Source organism: Atractosteus spatula, chromosome 1 (assembly GCF_055471065.1).
Source record: "Atractosteus spatula isolate fAtrSpa1 chromosome 1, fAtrSpa1.hap1, whole genome shotgun sequence".
Taxonomy (NCBI): Eukaryota; Metazoa; Chordata; class Actinopteri; order Semionotiformes; family Lepisosteidae; genus Atractosteus; species Atractosteus spatula.
In genome coordinates, this window is record NC_142706.1 from 57,678,486 (window position 1) to 57,691,962 (window position 13,477).

Sequence of the window (13,477 nt, forward strand, 5' to 3'; positions counted from 1 at the left end):
AGACCCTGCAAAAAGTGCGGAGTGCAGAGGTGTATTGAGGCTGAGTCACAGTGCAGTTGGCTGTCGAGGACGCGCACTGCAGTGGGATAGAAGCTGTTCTTGAGTCTAGCGGTCCTTGCTTTAACAGTGTGGTACCGCTTGCCAGAGCGCAGGGGGAAGAACAGCCTGTGGCAGGGATGGTTGGGATCCTGAATGATGGATTGGGCTTTATTGCGACTGCTAATGGTGTGAATCTCACCATGTGATGGTACATCGCATCCTATAATCCTCTGTGCTGTTGCCACAACCCTTTGTAGTGCATCTCTGTCATGCATGTACTGTAGCATTGGTGTACAGTACCACACAGTGATGCCACCAGTGAGGACTATGCCTGTTTCAGTGACATTAAGACAGCAGGAGATGAAATTGAACAAAATCTGTGTCCTTTTAACATTTTCCCACAATTGTACAGATTGAAAACGTAGTTTGCAGAGACTACAAGCTTGTGAGACAAATGGTTTAGGCTTAATGCTTAAACCTCCAGTCAATCCTGTAGTGTATGTACTTGAGGAGAATAGCACATGTGACCTACTGTAACTAACCTATTTTGGACATACAGTACATCACCATACACTGCCATAGTAAAACACTCCTCCTTAAAACAACATGTATGGTACCTTTCAAGTGTGTCTCAGTATCATTATCTAGAAAACACATCTGCCCTTTATTGACACGATATATTTGTTCTGTTAATACCAAAAGATAAAGTGTCTGGGACAATTACTTCCAGAGAATTTGCTCTGTGTTGAGTTTGGACAACTTTCAGGTGTGTAGCCTTCAAGGGCAAGATAACTTCTAACACATTATCTGTAAAACTACTCCCCACTGGAGTCCAAGGTCTTAAATTCTAATTTATATAAGCTATTATCTATGCCCAGGAAATTGCTTTTCAAAAAAGATTGAGTGAAAACTTTTTCTGAAGCTGTAATATACTGTTTGTAATATGGTGACCTGACAACAAAACTTACGAATACACACTAAAGATTGAGAATCATTTGTCTGGATTTAAAGTCCATTCTTTTTTTGCGCACACCCCGGCATTCTGGTTATCTTTATTAATTCTCCACATTGTCTTGATGAAGATATAGAAGAATTCATATAAACAGTCAGGTCCTTTTCACATGTAGTTTCCTGCACATCTATCTGTAAGTCATTCACGCAATATGTATTGTATCATGGATGTTCCTTCTACCTGTGTAGATAAATTAAATTTGATCTGTCAAGTTTATCTTTGTGTACTTCCCTTGTTTGTTTCTATGTTTGTCCCCGTCACCATTTACTCTCTGTACTCACAGGCAGAAAACTGCTGCTGGGCATGCAGCTTTTAATACTGCGCATGAATACCAGGATCAAAACACAACATGAAGTGTAGGATTGTTGTACTATCCAAAACGCTTTTCAAAACTGATATGCATCTTTTTATTGACATTTAAATTATGACATTCAGAAGATAAAGGCTGTGGATAAGAATAAACCCTTTGTTCCGTCTAGCTTGGTTGGTAGTTAGTAGCCAACTGTTCTGCAGATCTCATTCAGATGTTTCCTTCAGGACTTATTGACATAATAATAGGGAATACAAGTGGTGGATATTGATAAATTAGCAATAGATGGTTTAGATGTGCATTTTCTATTTTAAATGCATAAATCTAAGGTGTTCTAAGTGCATGAGGACAGATTGTGGAAGTGGTAACTCAGAGAGCAGTGGCAATGGTGATGATAAAAGAGTGCAGCTCAGAAAACACTACAAGGGCACAAGGCCAAGAGAGAATAACTGTCTGTGTTATATAAGAATGAAATCGTATATAAGAAAACTTCTGAGCTTGGACAGGCAGTTGCTCCATGGACCAAGTCGGCTTGCTACATTTGTAAAAAAGGCTATCCTGAACTCACAAGCTCCGGTGTCTGAGAATTATTTTTGAGAATAATCCACGACAGCATTTAAAGTCAAGAAGACAAGAGACAGTGGATCCTGAGAGACAAAGAACGGAACTCGTTTTACTGAAAGTGAATGAGAAGATTTAAGAGGCCATACAGGTACTAAATGTGTCTTATTAGTGGCTGTTTATTATTTATTAGATCAGATGTGCAGCCCATACATTTCACACTATGTCATCATAATTGTTACAGGATTAATATTGTTTCTATTTCATACAACAGATCCTTTTAATAGAAAATATCAATTTTTCCATTTTGTTCAGCAGAGAACAACATAACATCCAGGTGTTAAGGGAACTGAGAAGTTGAGACACGCTACAATAAAATAATAAAAGCATTAAAAACAAGAAACTTCATTGAAAAAGAGCAAATATTTGACAATAAAATAGGGAGTGATGGGAGGGGGGAGACTGGGTGTGTTCAGACTCCTATGTGGATATAACAATGAGGCTGGTAGTCTCCTCAGTGTGATTACTGAGATTTTGTCACATGAGGTGAGTGTCTGTTTTATAAATCAGTATTATTTTTTACATAATAATGTAGATGATATTTATATAATAAAAAAGTAAATACAGTATATGTATGTGTCAGCATGATATCATTGCTGTATACAAATTTAATGTGTTTTAGTAGTAGCTATTTAGGATATTTTAAAACTGCATTTTGTATACTTCACCTACACATCACTGAGAATTTATTTTTTTTATTTTTGAGCAAATGTGTTGTTTTTAATGTAATGAGTTGTTAATGTGTGCCTCTGGAGGTGAAATTGGAGTACAGAATAGCTAAATACATACAATAAAACTAAAAAATACTCAATATAAACAAAAAATAAACCAAACAACACACATTGCATCAGAGCAATTAAAAGTCATGCCCCTTCTTATGACATGTTGTGTTACATTTGCAATGACTTAAGACTTGAGAATCAAACATTTATGAAGATCCTTATCACAACACAATACATCATCTTTGCGCCTCGTTCCTTGTTTGAGGATTTCCAGCATGATATTCCCTTTCACAATTCAAAACTGTTATGTCGCACACAGTGTCTGTTTGGGGTTTACGACGCTGTTGCATTTTGGGTTTTGGGGGTTACTGCTTTACGGCACTTAGGTGCCTTTTCGGAATTTTGCTGTCTTGTGTCAGTTAGGAGTTATGCACAATAAAGAGCAGACATCTGTGAAAGGGCACTTAAAATGCCCTTGTTTTTGAAGTATTCCTATTTATCTTCAAAATTTACATACCGTAGCTTAGCTGATAACAGTGGTATGGCTACTTGGTTTATGGATTCCTGGCTCAGTACTGTCCACTTTTGAATCAGTTGGTGTTACAGTTGCACTTTTCCGGTCTGTTGGTACAGCACCTCTCCATGTGGGGGTTTGACATGATAGCTAGGGCTTTAAGAATAGCTTCACATTTTTTCATGACTGAGAATGACAAAGTGGGGAAGCATTAAAAAAAACAATATTAGACTGTTATTCTTACTCTTATAGATTAAAGGTGCAGAATCTAAATCAACAAGTAATAGGTTTATTCCATGCTGAAAAAAAGAAGAAAGAGAACACAACGTTTCAGCCGTGGAGCCTTCTTCAGGTGTGTGGACACACCTGAAGAAGGCTCCACGGCCGAAACGTTGTGTTCTCTTTCTTCTTTTTTTCAGCATGGAATAAACCTATTACTTGTTCCTTTGCAGCCTACGCATGCTGACGCAGCTACCCACCTGAACTACTAGAATCTAAATCAAGCAATGTTATGATAAATATATAAACTGGTAAGCATTTGTTTAGAATACTGTGCACTTTTTTTGGTCTCTCAATCAAAAGTGAGAGAGCTGATCTAGAATCAGTTCACAGAAGAGCAAACAGATTAGACAGTATGGGCTCACACAGATGCCCTACACTTACAAGCTGAACGAACAGAATCCTTTATGTTTTGATAAGAGAAGGCTACAATATGACCTTCTTCAAGTATTCGACGGCACTTTCAAAGTCAATCCAATGAACATTCAGACTCAACAGTGAAATCAGCAGGTGACCACTCTTCAGGAGGTATGTAGATATAAAATTTGCCTGCAAACATGAAACTACATGGCAGTTTTACTGCATGTCATTTTCCACATGTTAGTTAGTTTATCAGTCCAAACTTTATGAATTCTGGATGTGATTTGATAAAAATGATTACCAGCCTTCAGTCAACAAAGTACACAGTTTTCTCCCTAGAACAAATCCCAAAAACTGATTAGGGAACTGATTAGCCCCCTAGCGTACACACAGTAAGTACTGTAAGTAAATTTAGAATAAAAGAACACATGGAAAAGAACAAACTAACATCCTGACTTTCTGTTTGCCTTTTTATTGTTCCCCAATACTGTCTATAAAATATCAGTTAATGGGTCCTGGGTGACCTATTAATTATAAGCTAACTGATTTCAGTTTTCTATTTGAGGCTATTTTATTTTCCTTTATTCAAGTCCTTTTGCTTTCATCTCTTCAAAAAACTGACCGAGATCTGTCACCTTTATGAGTCCTGTACAAATCTGAGTTTCAGGACTGCACTCATTTATGTGTGCCACCTGATTGGAGACAAATGGACTCCAGCAGAATGTAAAGCACTGACTCGCTGTGAGCGTGTATAATACAGGGCCAGTCCTGCCCATGACTGTTCCACATCACATCATCCTGTATTAAGAGCTGTTCAGTCACAATTTAGATGCTAAATTATTCATTAGCAAGTTGTGGAGAAACTACAGAGTTCGGTGTTCTAAAGTTGTTGGAAATAATATAGTTTAAGCAGAACTACACATCCCATAAATCCGCTGGACAACTTCCTGACGACGTCTATGTCAGGAGTCCCTAAGCTGCCTGTCGTGATGACGGGAGCTGGTGGCTTCACTGGTGTCGATCTGCTGTCACAGGCGCACTGAGAATGAACTCTTATGCGATTCCTTATTTACAGGTTTATTTTCTAAAAAAAAAATGGATAACACCATGGGTGGGTTTCCAGACGCTTTCCCAGGATGGCACAGGACACAAGCTGCAGCTGCAGCTGGTGGTGTGGAACTATCTACCAAACTGTTACCAGGTTACCAGGTGACAAGCAGGAAGCAAATAAAAAACATTATGTGTATAAGCTACCATACATGAACACTTTCCCAATGTATTTTAACAAAAGTTCCTTAGAAATAAAAGTGAAGTACGTGTATACAATTCAAGTCTTTAAATATGGAAAAGCAAAACCGAACCAGAGATAGAAATGACTGTGATTTTTTTCCAGATTCCACCATGACCTCCCAGAAATGGGGAATTGTATTTGTTTACCTAATTGGCTATGGAAGCTTCTCCAGTGCTGAACTTACAGAAGACACTGTGAAGCAGGTGGAAAGCTCGTTGGGTGCAGTGAAGGAAGTCATTGATGCAGTTAAAACATGGGCTGATTATGCTCACGATGCACAGAAAGGTGTGGACCAAGCAGTCAAACTGCTACACGAACCCAGCTCACACACAAAGGTTTTAAACGAAGTGAGAAATTCTGCAGGGAAAGCCCTTTCAAAGATTATGAAATGTACTGAAGCAATAACAAAAGTGCTGTCTGCATTCAGCGTTGTTGGAGCTGTGCTCAGTGTCATTTTTGCCTTCCTGCCTCAGCAGAACCCAGTTATGGAGCTTATGAAAGAGCAATTTACAGAGGTGAACAGGAAACTGGATTCCATTGCGCACAATATCGGTGAATTGAAACGCGATGTGAAGTGGAATGCATATGCTAGCGTTTATGCTAGAGATGAAAACACTATTGAGAATGCATGGAAGGAATTTGAAGCATTTAGAAAAGCAGTGTTGACAGCTGAAACACAGCGGGGGAAGCTGAAGCTAGCAGAAAAATTTACAGCCTTTTTTGAAAATTCTGCTACAGCCAACAGTATCGAAAATTTCTATCGGTATCTTACACACAAGCATTTATCTCTCACCGAAAACATATTGAAGTTGGTTAATCAGAAATTTAAAAGGGATTTGAAGACTGTACTGAACTTTTCGTCTTATTTTACATCACTGATGATTAAAGGCTTCCAACTCCAGCTCTATTACAGTGGTTTGAAAGGATATGATGGTGTCGCCAAGTCCAAGGAAGTTGTGGAAAAGTTCTCTGACGTGATTCGTGCTGTACAAGAAGCAGCTGAGGACTGTGTGTTTAATTTTGCTGAGCAAGCACAAGCAGATGTTCAAGAGATTGCTTTGGAAAAATGGACAAGCAACAAGGACATGGCTTCTCAGATTCAGAGCCACCTAAACAAAAAGTTTGACTGGTACGAATGGATTGTTATTGTGCATGACCAAACAGAGTTTCACACCCAATACAGGCCAACTGTTGTACTCAGAAACATTCAAAACAAAGGTGATGTGATCGTCTTCCACCGGGAGAAGGGAGCTAAAGTTAACGAGCAAATGAAAACACAAATTAAGAACAAGATAGAACAAAAGGCATGGATGGACTTTCCATGGATCAAGAATCATTATTTTGAAATCATGAATACATTTAACAATGAAGAAATGAATAATATTGCAGGGTTTTATGCAGTGTGGAATGTCAAAGATTACCAACAAACAGAAAACAGTGCAACGTTAAAAAATTCTAACATTCTAACAAACATTTTCAGTGTCAGATTCCATTTAGGGTTTGTTTTAAAGGGCAGAGATGAAGTAGAAAACCCTCCTTGCAGGAGACCTGTATGTATTAACGGGAAATGCAAGCCCATTCCTGACACAGCAGGAGACATTTGCACGTGCACTAATAATTACTATGGTCTGACTTGCAAAAACAATATCCTGGATGACTTTAACTGGGAAACCATTAAAAAGGATACTGATAGCTTTGTCATCTATCCAGTTCCAGACATGACTTCCATATTCTTTAGCATCCAGGATTTAAAAAATTTCACAAACAGTTTGGCCCTCATCATGCAGTCTCACATTGAGTGGGGGACTGTTGTTTCCAAGTACAGCAATATTATCTTGAAACTCCAGTTTATGAATAACTGTTATCAAGAATTGGAAGAAGGAAAGATTAATGAATACGACTATAAAGTAGAACTTAGTAAACATTTACAGTCCACTTCATACAAGTATCTTTCAGATACCTATCATAAAATGATGACAGGCACCAGTCTTTTGGATACTAACAATATCCTAGATTCTTTTCGAAACACCCTTAAAGATGAACCTTGCAGTGAAGGTTATAGCCAGAAAATTGACTTCTTCTTGAAGTACATGTTTGCTTTTCAGGAACAATTCTATCTGGCATGGTTAAAATACTTAATACTCACAGAGCAGTCTCATAAACTTCCACAAGAAAAGAAAGAATTCACCGATTGGGTCTCCACACAGTGGAGGCTGTACAACTCCAATGGCTGTGGTCCTCTTGGAGCAAACTTGCTTTCCAACAGATTTTGTACCTCAGCCCATCACAGCAGGAGCTCTCTGAAAGTGACAGTGACTTGTGAGAACTCTTACAAACCCTTTCCAGAATCTGTCACGTGCAACAAGAATTCTTGGAGCATTCTGCCTGTTTGCTATATCCATCCCACGAATGGGAGAGTCACATGCGAAACAAGCAGTAGTGGAACAACAACAACAAATTGCATAGCATCCTGTCATTCTGGCTGGACAACTCCCACGGGCCTTACTGAACAAACCTTCTCATGTGCCAAGCAGCCGTGCCCTCCGTTCACACCGTCTAATTGTACAGGCTGCAGAAGTCACTCGACTTGCAAACCACATGAAGTCTGTAATTTGAGCAAGCACACCTGTGAGCCCGCCTGCAGTTCTGGAGGGTTCAGGTGCGGACGAAATGCTGAATGTAGCACAGCTAACCACATCCCAAAGTGTTCGTGTAAGGCTGGCTGGTTTGAACTCATCGCAGGAAGGGGTTGTGTCTACAGACCTCTGAAGTGGGTGGCCACCAATAACATCCCATCTGGTAAGCAAGGCTCTCTCTCTCCCAGCACCTCTGCAACACACAGCATACAGTACTTACAAAAAAATCAGCATAGTCTCCACAAAACTAGCTTTTTAAATATCAATACAGTGCAGTGATTGGAGGCTAGAGGCTGGATCCAGAAGCAGGCAAAGGTAAGCGGTCAGCCAGGTGAAAAGCACACAGCAGCAGGTGAGCAGTAACAAGGCAGCGAGATGCGGATGGAAACAACACACTGTGTAGAACCATAATCCAAAGGCAGGCAAAAGTACCAAACCAGAGGATGCAGGCAAAAGTACCAAAGGGAGATCTGTAAACAGTTCAAGCAAGTCCAAGGCCAGGAAAACCCAACAAGCGGTAATCAAAGAATCGTGGACACACAGGCAAACACTGTCAGAGCACAGTAGGTAAGCACAATAAGAACACCAAGACACACAATGAATTACTGTGACTGAGCATCCTAGAAATGCACAGGTGGATCTTAAATAGCCCCGAGCTGAATGCGTGCAGGTGGGATGGATCTTCCGCCACGGCAAGTGGCAATTGCCTAAATAGTAGGTCCACCTGTTGTGTTAGAGGTCCTGAAGGAATTCTGAGACCTTTGGTGCGAGCAGGTATTACACATACTGTACACCTTCAAATCTCCTTTAAATAAGGGGGTTCCTCAGTGTTCGTCTGACGTGAGAGAACCAGAAGAGTGTGTCTAGGTGTGGTGTCCTTGGAGGGTTCAGGCTGTGCTGCCTGAAACACACAGTTGTTTGGTTTCCTATTGGACGGGAATATAACCAAATAATTGGCAAAGTAATGAGTAATTTTAAAATAAGCCTCAGGGTGCATCAGGGTTAAATCTTAATTGTCTCCATTTGTTATATTGTGATCATTAATCTGAGAAGAGCCTATATTACTGTATGTTTTTATAGAAGCAAAATTACAGCGGGCTGTTTATTCTTATTTGAGAAACATCACTGAAGTGGTCAGTGTCTCTGTCACATATTTCACATTCAAACATTTCCCAGTAGCCACATAGGGAGTGTAGCCATGTCATTTCTACAGGTCCCTGTAGGACATACCCACAGGAAATCCAGTCTAACGTACATAGTGTCTTACCACTCTTCACCACTTCATCTGTGTATTTATTCCACTCTACAGAAAAAAATATTTCCAGGCTTTATCTCATTCTCTCTCCCATTATTTAAAATGACGTGTCCTCTGTTAAATGAAGTGGGCGTGGCTTGTGAGTAGGTAGAAGAAGGGTTTTTCCTGGTAAACGATTGAGCTCTCTGAAAGTGACAGTGACTTGTAAACATTTTTACAAACTCTTTCCAAAATCTGTTATGTGCAACAAGAATTCTTGGATCATTTTGCCTGTTTGCTATATCCATCCCACACAAGGGAATGTCACCTGTGAAACAAGCAGTAGAGGAATGAAGTCTTGATAAAGGACTGTGTCCTTTTTGCTCAGTGCTCTTACCTTTTATCTTCCTTTCAAACTTTACCGGTCATCATATCATTGCACTGGCCAGCTGAACTGTTTCTTTATTTCCTGCATTGTGGCCTGGCATTAATTTCTATGTGGCCGACAACTTCAAATGGACATTGTATTAAAAGCCTTGCTTACCAACTCCTCTTTGAAATAAGGGAAAGGCCAGTTTTTGCATAAAAAGATTTTCTCTGTGCCTTTGTAAAAGATTGCTCCCTGTGTGCGTTTGTGGATGGGAGGGGGTTGCATTCGGAGAATCAACCTGTTCTCTATTTTTATCCAATATTAATATTGACGCCTTCCACTGACTGTAAGTCCTTTACTTGTTGTAGCCACAATCATCTCATTTCCCCAGTATAGTGACAGGGACACTATACTGTAAACAGGCGCCGTCCTTCGGATGAGACGTAAAACCGAGGTCCTGACTCTCTGTGGTCATTAAAAATCCCAGGGCGTTTCTCGAAAAGAGTAGGGGTGGAACCCCGGTGTCCTAGCCAAATTTCCCATTGGCCCTTACCAATCATGGCCTACTAATAATCCCCATCTATGAATTGGCTTCATCACTCTGCTCTCCTCCCCACTGATAGCTGGTGTGTGGTGAGCGTTCTGGCACACTATGGCTGCCGTCGCATCATCCAGGTGGGGCTGCACATTGGTGGTGGTGGAGGGGAGTCCCCATTACCTGTAAAGCGCTTTGAGTGGAGTGTCCAGAAAGGCGCTATATAAGTGTACGCAATTAATTAAATTCTAAAAAAAAATAATTCAATGAAAATATAGCTGAAATCCAGTTAGGACCACAACTACCTAAGTTTGGACCATTACAGCCTGTTTTCAAATGGCTGCCTTACTGAATGGAATATTTCTGATAATTTCATTTCAGGGGTAAATTACTTTTTCCAGTGTTCTCAAAACTCAGAGAAAGAGGCACTTCTTTATACATAGGTTTGTGGAGGTATAGAACAAGGTTCTCAGCCATGCTGTTGAAGCTGATATCCTGGCTACTTTCAAGATACATCTAGATGAGATCTTGGGATTGATCAATTACTAACAAAATCTGGACGGGCTAAATGATCTCTCATGACTTTTCTCTGAAACAGATGCAGTTCACGGAGGCTGGGACGGAAAATATAAAATTAACTACTATGTGTGTCGTGCACAAGCTGTTGATACAGCATGGCATGGCGGGAAGCTTTTTTATTACGGAAAGCAGAAAAAGTTTGTTTGTTCTTATGAATACGGAGGAAGGGAGATATTTGCTTCAGTGTATCAGGTAAGATCTGAGGCAAAATGCAGAATTGAATGTTAACATCTGTGCTGTATAAACACTGTTGGATGAAATGTGAAGGGCACAGTTGCAGCCATAGCATCACAGTGAATAGCGCCAATCTAGTTGCACAGTTGTGTGTTTGGGGATGTTTATATATATGATGTTTATATAACGCAACATCCATAAAATATTCACAACATCCTCTGTCCTTCAGGCTCTTCTGTATCCCTGTCCAGGAAATAAAGGTGTAGAATGGGCAGACGGAGTTCACAGAGAATCCATAATAACTGGAAAAGCAGCCCAGTGGAACATAAACTACTATGTGTGCAGGTTTGTGGAAACAATTATAATGTCATTTACATATTAATTATCCTCTTAATCATTAATCGTTTTAGAGATATTTTGACAGAAGCCTATATTAAGACTTCTTTTATTTCAAACAATACTTATTGGTCAACAGAATGATCATTCAGTGAAATGGAGTTCAACATTACCTCATTTCAAACTCTTAGATGTTCCCAGGAGTGCTCAAAGCTGCCTATATCTCCTTTATTTAAAGAATATACAATAACAGCAACAGTGAAAAGGAGGTGGGAGAAGTAGTCTCAGAACACAGTGAAATAAATACTTAATTATCAGTTCATGGAGATCTGCCAAATGTTTATCTATCAAAACATTTTAATACCTACTGTAAGAACGTTTGCAAAATGTACTGTATTCAAGTCATCCACTAAACCTGAAAAGAACCAGAAAAAGTGAAGAAAAAACTCAAGAAAAGAAAGATATTGTTGCTTTTGTGAACTTAATCACATTGAAGGCAGTGCAGTGAAAATACTGTACATTAATTAATGAACTGGTGGTGCCCAGAGATATTAGTCTCTATGGCTGTTAATCACAATTTATTCTTTCACTGTTGTTTTAAACTGTCTATATACTGTACCTCCCACTAAATGCCAGCCTAAACAGTTACTTTTCCCAGCTAAAAGAAATCTGCTTTTAACTGTAAACGTACAGCTTTATAATTATGAAATTCTGCTTAACAATATGTTAATTGTAATACAGAAACACTTAGCATTATACTTTGCATACAGTATAATTATAATTAGCCAGCCTCGCTAATATTTTAGGAATACTATTCCACAGTTTGGGGGCGTTGTAGCAAAAGGCTGCCTCTCCAGTCCTTAATGTTTGGAATAATCTTTAAAAGTCAGGCGCTTGTTGCACTGGCCTTGATGGAATTAACAGGACGAACAGCTTCATCCTTTAGTACTTTACTTGTTTTGAATTCGGGGGCATGTTCTTAGCCGCGAGGGCTTGTCTATGAGTCATGCAATACGTCCACAAAGCGAACGGCCTGTACTTTCGTGACGAGCCCACTGTGTTTGCCAGTCATAGCTGGTGCACCGTCTGAGCAGATTCCCACACTCCTGTTCCAGTCAGTTTCATGCTCACGTACAAAGTTGATCGCCAGTGGCGTGCTCGGCAAGAGGACGACAGAACAAAAAAATACTCATTACTTTCTCCCACTTCAACCCATCTGGCGTAAACAAGCATTTGTGCATCTCCGGAGACATCAGTGTCAAGCTGTAAAGAAAAATACACACTAGATTTTATCTTAGCAATCACCTGCTCTTTCACGTCTCTTGCTATACGCCCAATGCGGTTAGACACTGTATAATTGCACACTGGTATCAATGCTAGCTGCTCTGCAGCGCTTTTCCCACACATGACTGAAACCAGGTTTCCTTAGCGCACGGTAAGAAAAAAGTCTCACCTAACGTGTGTGGCTTCCCAGTTTTGGCCTCTTAGCTTCTGTAGTTTTCGTTCAAAAAAACGAACAGGTTTATACTGCAAGGCTGAGTGTCCGGTCTGCAAGTGGTATAGGAGTTTGGAGGGCTTGAGGCTTTACTTAGCTAACACTTCGCACAAACCACACATACTGTAGGGGTCGTGCATCGTCTCCATCACTTGTCTGTGTAAATTCATACTTCAGGTACTTTTTGTCGCATTTTCTCATTTTCTCGTTTTTTTCTGTTTGGAGTTTTCTGCTGTGCGTTTCTCCACATTATCTTCAGCCCTCACTCTTCCAGCGTCACCTATTAAAAAACGCTCCATTGCGCAAAAGAAAAAAGTGCTACAAATATAAATGCAATCGTGGCCCGCCCAATAGGCATTAATGTAGCGCCCTCACCGGGCGCACCGCACAGCAGGCTGGGAGTTGTAGCTGGGGGGTGGTCTGTGGGCTCGCAGAGTGACCACTAATTCACCCTGCTAATGTAAATAGTCTGAACTGTGCAGGTGTATACAATAATTTATTGTTTACCTCTGATGCGTAACCCCCCTGAATCTGCGTACGTGTCCCGTTTGCCGCCCTAGTGTGTGAAAATCGTTGTAACGCTTACGGCCGACAGGTACTGTGTAAGAGCCGGCGTACCAGAGCAGGTGACGTCACCGCCCTTCCCTGTGATAGCAGGACTACAGCTACTGGGCTGTAGAGAGATCTCTCTTTAGCTCACGGGGTTGGGTCGCTGCAGAGAGACGCGGAAGTCCCGGGTTCGAGCCACCTATACTTTGGGCCGACCTGATGCGGCAAGGGCGCCCGCCTGAGCCCCCGTTGCGTTACATTATTAACAAAGGTGCTTTCTTTCAGGGGGATCCTTAATGGGGTTTATCATCCTGGAAAACTTTTCAACACCCGACATGGTTGGCGATGTCATATTGGCTTCCTTCGTTATGATCGCTTACTTTCCTCGTTTCAATCCCTGAAACACCTGCCATGTGATTAA

The 13,477-nt window shown here is 40.5% G+C and overlaps 1 protein-coding gene across 1 annotated transcript; it reads left to right on the forward strand.

The window, feature by feature from the left end:
• Positions 1-5,258: 5,258 nt before the first annotated feature.
• Positions 5,259-13,477, forward strand: LOC148841341 (SE-cephalotoxin-like). Its single transcript, XM_088912154.1, has 4 exons — positions 5,259-7,947; positions 10,522-10,694; positions 10,906-11,021; positions 13,342-13,477. The coding sequence occupies exons 1-4, from the start codon at positions 5,259-5,261 to the stop codon at positions 13,475-13,477; spliced, it is 3,114 nt and encodes a 1,037-aa protein (XP_088768280.1).